General features: G+C 39.2%; 1 protein-coding gene across 3 annotated transcripts; it reads left to right on the plus strand.

Moving 5' to 3' along the window:
* The first annotated feature begins 4,714 nt into the window (after nucleotides 1-4,714).
* Nucleotides 4,715-7,169, plus strand: LOC135945814 (macrophage mannose receptor 1-like). 3 transcript variants are annotated; one of them, XM_065493703.1, is made up of 12 exons: nucleotides 4,715-4,878; nucleotides 4,932-5,007; nucleotides 5,055-5,229; nucleotides 5,291-5,799; nucleotides 5,867-5,892; nucleotides 5,944-6,052; nucleotides 6,109-6,253; nucleotides 6,312-6,409; nucleotides 6,464-6,495; nucleotides 6,541-6,652; nucleotides 6,713-6,860; nucleotides 6,915-7,169. In XM_065493703.1, exons 1-12 carry the CDS (start codon nucleotides 4,873-4,875, stop codon nucleotides 6,982-6,984), a joined length of 1,506 nt encoding a protein of 501 aa, XP_065349775.1. In that variant the 5' UTR covers nucleotides 4,715-4,872; the 3' UTR covers nucleotides 6,985-7,169. The 3 variants fall into 3 exon arrangements, with proteins under 3 accessions (XP_065349775.1, XP_065349776.1, XP_065349777.1); XM_065493704.1 differs by having other exon boundaries at nucleotides 4,932-4,992; XM_065493705.1 differs by having other exon boundaries at nucleotides 4,806-4,874.
* The last annotated feature ends 559 nt before the right edge of the window (nucleotides 7,170-7,728 follow it).

The following is a 7,728-nucleotide window of genomic DNA, read 5'->3' on the forward strand; positions in this document are numbered from 1 at the left end:
GTATGAGTGTGCTTGCAGGCCGTGAATCTGTGTATGTTGTTTTCCCGTTTTCCATCGCGACCCTGCATGCTTATAAATAGAATTTGATAGTGTTATATTGACGCGCTTAGTCGGCGTGAAAGCGCCTCCTTCGCCCCGGCATAATCTCGCGCGGTCACGAACGCACGCCCAGACTTTTACGATCGCGTGAGAGCACCCGCGGGACGCACACACTAACACAGGCCATAAGAAGGAGCGAGAGCGAGAGAGAGAGAGAGAGAGAGAGAGAGAGCTGCTTATTTGGAGATTTCCAGATCTCCTCCTATTTAATTACAGTTTAATTTAAATTCAACACTGAAGAGAAAAACAATCTAGTGAAAGGGCTATTTTCATTTCATGAATAATTTATACAAACTGAATAATTCCTCGTTGTCAAACACATCATCTGGTTTGCTTAATAACTCTCTTTATGGGTTTTGGCTTCTCGATTGATGAACCAATAATAGTTTTTAACATCGAGGAAGAAGTAAGTTTTAATCAACCTTCTGCGAAAATGAAAATTATAATTTACAGAGGAAGGTGAAATCATGAATTTGATTGCTACCATCACCAGTGTGGATATTTTACACTAATAACGACAGTTATTATCCATAAATCATGACGGAATAATGACATATTTTACAAATTTAGATCATGCAGTTGCTACCGGAAAACGCGCCCACCAGATTGGCTCTGATTTAATGAGTGTAAGAGGGCATTGCTCGCGGGAATGGAAAGTATAGGGCCTGGAAAAGGATTCTGGATTTTTTAATAGGTGTGGTAATCGGTTTTACATGGGGGAAAGTTGAATTTTTCCTTTTCATCTGAATTTCCAGGTGAACGGCAGCTGACAAAATCAATGATAATTAGTTATTATTAGTTTTCATCAAAAATATCCGGAAATGTTTGGTTTAATTTTTATGAATAATCGAGACCCTTTGAAGAGTTAGGGAAACTCAAACTGTTTATCGAGTTAAGAAAACTCTATTAAAAATGGTTATTTTCCAATTAAAGGCTGATTTTTTCCTTTGAAGGAAACATGCACAAACCTAAAAACAATGATATTGTTTTTTTTTGTCCGGGAATGAGTATATTTGCTTGAAATTCCAAGATAAAAATGTAATTTGGGCCAAATTATCAGTGAAAATGTCAAATTCAAGATAATAAACGCAATAAACATTCCAAATTTTGGCAATCAGGTTGAAGTTACAGCAGTAACCATTATTTTGTCACGCTCTTTACACAAAATTGCGTTAAGTTATGACGTGGTATGATTATACTGTTGAAAATTAATACGCTGGACTTGCACCGATGAATAATTTCCAAAAAAATATGGGAAATGATTATGTGTATCAAAATAAATCACAAAACCAATTATTATTATTATTTTCTTGCCTCGGAAAATGATTAAACTGATGGATTATCTGTCGGAAACATCAATTTTAATATTTTTGTCCCTAAATTGTAATCCCTAAACAAAACACAGATCACAGGAAAAAGGTTCTGCGATTATAGACACTACTTTTCCCTCCCTATAAGAATAAAAATCTTTCATTTAAAAGTAAAAAAAGCCAAAGTTGAAAGTTACTCAAAATGAATTTAGAGCAATTTGAAAAGCATTTTTGAGATTATAAAGGAAAATTTAGAATATCCACCAGAAAATCTGGAAAAACATAGGACAGCTACGCAACAATGAAAGGAAGAGGCTTAGTTTCCCCAACTTGACCACCTCTAATTCAAGCCGAATTTATTGAGGGCACAAACAGCCCTATAAGAAGCGAAATTAGCCGCGGTGACAACAGAGAAACGAGCTTAACGAGGCCACCTCTCAAGGAAGGGCTCGTCGCGGTGATACATTATAGAAAGTGCATTCAGTTGCGCGGGTTCCCATGGCAGGGTGGCGGGCTGGCGCGTTTGAAACTCAGCGTCGTAAAAGTTTTAATTACGAACGAGTGCTCTTTCTCCGCAGTAATTTGGAGGCAGGTGGATTCAACCTTTTTTCCGGAGCGGCCTTTGTTGCTCTCTCTCTCTCTCTCTCTTTCTCTCTCGGCTTTCTCTCAACGGCGGGCCGACCCCTCGTGCCGTAACGCGTGAAGGTAATTGCCACGCCGGCACATTACACATTGTAGCGCGCAGGCAGGCAGGCAATGCGGAGCTGGCGACTCTCCTGAGACACTCGCTGCCCCGTGAAAGCCGACTATTAAACTATCAAAGATACGAGAGACGAGGCACGGAGGGTGTGTAATTTATCGCGGAGCAGCCGCTTAACTTTGCCTCCCTCCCGGTTGCTTTGCATAAAATTCAGGGGAAGTGCAGCAGAGCCGCGTCGCAAAATCGATGCCCGCTCATCGACCTTCACGCCGCTGAATATAAATAAAATTAGCCAATGTGGCGGAAAATTAAAACCGAAAAAAATGTACGGCGTGCGGATCGAACATGGAGGGTTGGAATTCCGCCGGCTCGCTCTCTCGGTAATTAGTTAGTCAAGCGAGTCGTGCTTTGATTGATTTATCGCTGCTGGCTTTTGCTTTGCGTGATCAATTGTCCCGCCTAGCCGAATACAACCGACACGTTTCGCTTTTGCAAATGTGATTGTGACTTTGACCATTTGCAGCTTTTCATCGTAAATTACCTCTGCGGGTTTATAAAACTCAGGGGCTTTAAATTACAATCGAACGAGGAACAAAATTGCACATAAATCGAAATAATTTTCCATCCAATTGACCAATTCTACACAAAATTATGCAGGAATTTATTCATTTCAGATCAGAAGTAGCACTAAATCCTCACTTCACACGCATTTTAATTCTTAAAACAAATTTATGTATTGACATGCAGGAATTAACAAGTATATTTAACACTATTTTTATCTATAAAAAAACAGATGAAAAATGAAACTGAAATATAGTTGTTGCGGGGTGGCCGCACAAGTAGGATAGGGAACCTTCTCTGTTTCACTGCCAGATACTGACCAACTTATTTCACTCTCCGCGCACTCTCTGCGTGCACACATTCATGAAATATCTGAGTGAATACTTATGGAATATAACAAAAACCCCAAAAACCAGGTTTTATTATTATTTTATAACGTTGTAATTAAGTAAAGGTTTAACACGTAATTCTGGCATATATTAAATTTTTGCTCTTTACTGACAACAGACTGCTGAAATTCTTAAGGATGTCAAAAATCCAAAAGGAAGTTTAGCTAACTGGGTCTTTAAATTGCAAAAATACAATTTTGATGTTTACCACAAACCGGGCAAATTTAATGTGGTGCCAAATTTGCTTTTGCGTTCATTTATTGGTACTGCATAATCGTCAGGCGTTGTAACTTTATCTACCCGCTGCCCGTATTGCCACTTACTCTCTCTTTGAATAATGACGTGTTAAACCTAGTCTCCTAGTCTCAAGCCCCTTTACCACGTTATAATTTCATGCAGTGTGTTGACGACTTTGTACAAAGACATTCTCAAATGACACTCCACGCAATTATGCAAAATAAAACCAAAATTCCAAATATATGCCAGTTTCGGTTTAGAAATTTATTTAGAACTATATCAATTTAAAGCTACTGCAGTTCTGTCAATTCTTACGAGAAATGTTTTATATTTCTGTGGTTAAATTACTTCCAATCCTTTCCGTTGGAAAATAATTTGAAGTCTCACTCCCCTTTCCTTCAAAACCAGAATCTGCAGTCAATCAGATTTTACTCAAGCGGGGATGAATGAAGTGATTTTTTCCAGCCACTATTTGCTCGGGGTAAACCGCCGTACACGTGCGGGCAAAGTCGAGCCAAAACTTCTTTCCTGCGAGCATTACGGAAGGTGGGGATCGGGCAAAGAGCTTTTCTTATAGGCGCACTCGTCGGCTGCTGAGGCGACTAAATAGTTTAAGTTGCATCTCGTGTCGGCAGCTGCAAGCAGGCAGGCAGCAGCCGGCACGTCTCCCAACGCGCTCGCGAGCACCCTTTATTGGAAACACGCCGGCCGGCCAATCAATCCAATCGGCTCGCAGGAAGTTGAGAGTAAGGTCGGCCCATGATTGAACGCCAATAAAAGCAACACTTGTTCACCGACGCTTATTCCAGCAGACGACGCACGCGGAGATAAAAAAAACTGCCTCTCTCTCTCTCTCTCTCTCTCTCTCTCTCTCTCTCTCTCCCCTCTGGTCCTCTTGTAAAACGATCGATTCGAATAGTTTCCCGTCCAGAATGTGCGTCGCAAAAACAACTCGGTCCCATCAATGACGTGTTTTGGTTTTTAACGAAAATTATGTATTATGTTTCTAATTATTCACGAAATACTCTGAAAATCTGATCGGAGATTAATGGAATGATAAGAAAAGGTTAAAAAACTGCAATCATGGTGTTTGAGTAAAAACTTTGATATCGATTATAAAACACACACACACACACCAGTTATTAATTTATATAAATATGCTTCGAAAATTTATGGGTATTCATAATAAGTTTAAAGGCCGTCTTTGACGAAATTTTATTGTGCTGTACACCAATCGATTCATTGGGGTTCGACTTTGGTTAGGTGACCAACTTTTGCAACTGGAAGTACAGCGTGACGTGCGTATGTATTGCAATAATCATGGTGAACGAATAACATATAGAACAGGGAGACTGCTGACGCAGTTCAACGGAACTGATGATGTTGTGGACATCGTATCGTGAAAACCGAATCGAATATCATTTCGAACAGGAAACATAATCGCATCCTGCATAGGTACTATGTGGCCAGATGGACTCATTTTAGTAAAAGTTAGCTGTTCATAAAGAGACAGCGCGATCAGATTTTAGCTGTATAAAATCAATTATTCCCCTACGAACAGCAGCTTTATTGAATAATGTTTGTAAGTCGCATCTCATAATTTTCATTTAATTCAAGTTTCGTCCGTGAGTTAAGGTTCACCGTTTGAATATCTCCCTCATCAGTTTGATTATCATCGCTACAGTTGGACTAACAAGTTGTTACCGCAGAAGTATCTATTTTCTTTAATATAAAACATTAATACTCTCGTTTTATCAGATGGAAAAGGTGTTGTGGGTAGGCATGACAAAGCGCAAAGAAGTCTACTCATCAAAATATCTAAAATTCGAAGGCAGAAAATAATTAAATGTTGCGGCACCAAGAGCTGTCTAACCGGCCGAAAGAGAACACAAAACACTACAATAATCCAAGCCTCAGAAAAAAGCGAAACTATGTAAATTTTGAAATAAACAAAATCAGCTTTTGCCTTATTTAAAATGAATTGTTTTTTCTAGAAAAGCAATAGAAACGTCAATAAATGAACAGATATCTACGCTGTCTCAAGAAGAGGCAACAACAGAACTGATTAAGGAGGCCACTGAAAAATTGACACCAGGGATATTGGAGCCTGAAACAACAACCGAAACATTGGTGGCAACAACTGTAGAGCCAGATACAACAACCACATCTATGACAACAACCCAAGAAATAACAACATCAGCACTGGATACAACATCAACTCTGATGACAACAATCACATCACCAGAGACAACAACAACAACAACACCGGAGTCGACAACTTCAACATCAACGTCTTCAACCACAACCACGTCCACAACAACAACTACAGCAGCTCCAACTACCACTACAAGCACAACAACTACAGCAGCTCCAACTACCACGTCTACCACTACAACCACATCTACGTCAACGACGACGACTACAACAACAACAACAACAACAACAACAACAACAACAACTACTACCACAACCACAACAACAACTACAACAACTCCATGCCCTGGTGATATTAGAGTTTTAACTCTCTCATAGAGTACATCATTATATATAAATAACACAACATTTTTCAGATACGTTCAACGTATCAGGAGTTTTTGTATGATTAAATTTTGTTAAAATATAATATAATTTTCATATTTTGAGCTAGACTACCTGGGAAAGTGCCAGATTAGACTGCAACCGAATGGCTATGGATTTGCTAGTTTTGGAAACAAAAGTAGAAGAAGGATGCTTTTTTGAGTATCTCCAAAAACTAGGTTTGCTAGATAAATATTTAATGAATTAATCCAGAAATTATAAATTATGAGAGCAGGAAGATCAGATGCCACTTTTTGGATAGGCATGAATTCTTTGGGGAAATCGTCGTTTTCTTGGATCAACAATGCCCCATATAATTTTACCTCGTGGGATACAGGGTTTCCAACGACTGTACCAAAAGATAATTGTGTCACAATCAAGTATATAATACGCAGACAAAATACACATGATATTATAGTATCTCATTTTAATGTCTAGAAACGGTAAATGGACAAACCAGAGGTGCATAAACATAAACTACTTTGCTTGTGAAAAGTCGACAACAATAACAACTTCTTCCAAGAGCTGTCCAGCAAGTAAATTATATTGCGTTAAAGAGTCACGTATGTTCTAACAAAAGTTTTGAAAAGCATCATCGACGTATTCTTTAACATTAGACAAGGTAAAATATATTCCAAGTAGCTGCTTATTAATTGTGGTAAAATAGAAAAGTTGGGATGGAGCGCGCACTGCATGTGCACAAGCCGGTTTCGGCGATCTTGTTACCGCAGAAACCCCTGAGGAGGATGAGTGCGTTAGAACACTTATTAGACAAAACGGTTTGTTTCCAAACAATATTTAGGATTTATTACAGTTAATTTATTTCATAAAATATATAGGAATTGAAAATGAATACGTTTGGATGTCTCTGAATTGCATAAATGAAACATTCTATAATCACTGGGCTACTGGTGCAAACACAAGCTACGTTTCATGGAAACCTGGAGAACCAGCGCAATACCCAGTTGAAAGATGTGCTATTTATTGGTAAAATAGCCAATATTTGTGTGGTTAAGCCCTCTTATATTTGAAATTTGACAGGAACAATGGGTGGTATGATTTGCCATGTTTACATGCAACTTACTACGTTTGCGAGATCTCTTTACTTTGAATTGGTTCAAACTTTCCTCGTTTGAAAATGACTATTCAAAATTCCCGCTCAATTCTTTAAACGCAGCAATTATTGGTTCCGATCGTGGTCAGCAGATAAAAATGAACTGCAATTCTGAAAACTGAGAGTTGTTTTATTTTATTGGAATAAAAGTAAATAAATTTTTAAATTTTCAACAACAAAAATTATTTTTATTTAAAACAAAGCAGTTATATGAAGTTATATTTTCCCCTTGGCTTCTTAAATTTTATCCGTGTCATTTTGATGCAAGAATGTAATATCAGTTCATATTATAATTATCTCAAAAGCGCTTCCCGTCGGGGGCAGGTTCAACCTTGACCCAGCCGCGCGGGGGCCCGGTGGCACCGGAAAAACTGCCCAATCTCACTCGGGGACCGATCTCAGGGTGGGTCACCCTGAAAAAGGTCGCCAGGGTGGCGGGGCTTGGCGAGACCTTTCGAGGGAGGGGACGCGACCCATGATCCCTCGCCGCCTCGCATTATTAGTCAATAAAAACCGAGTTGCTCCGTTAGGCGATGGGTAAATTGCTTAAAAATTAAAATTTATCGTTGCGTGAGCACACTTTCAACAACGCGGTTCTGAATAAACTGCATAATTTGAAAAGAGACGTTCAGGCGCTGCAATGTACTCCACCGCAAATCAAAAATTAGAAAAGTGTTGGCGGCGCCGCGCGGCGCCGCAAAGTGCTTAGCCACCCCGTGCACCGCAATTTAAAAAAGCTTC

This window comes from Cloeon dipterum, chromosome X (assembly GCF_949628265.1).
Source record: "Cloeon dipterum chromosome X, ieCloDipt1.1, whole genome shotgun sequence".
Classification (NCBI taxonomy): Eukaryota; Metazoa; Arthropoda; class Insecta; order Ephemeroptera; family Baetidae; genus Cloeon; species Cloeon dipterum.

Excerpts from the sequence above, each read along its gene's own strand:
- LOC135945814 (XM_065493703.1), top strand. Across the intron at positions 6,053-6,108 it reads TGAGTATCTCCAAAAACTAG|GAAGATCAGATGCCACTTTT; the intron begins GTTTGCTAGATA and ends TTATGAGAGCAG. Across the intron at positions 6,861-6,914 it reads GAAAGATGTGCTATTTATTG|GAACAATGGGTGGTATGATT; the intron begins GTAAAATAGCCA and ends GAAATTTGACAG.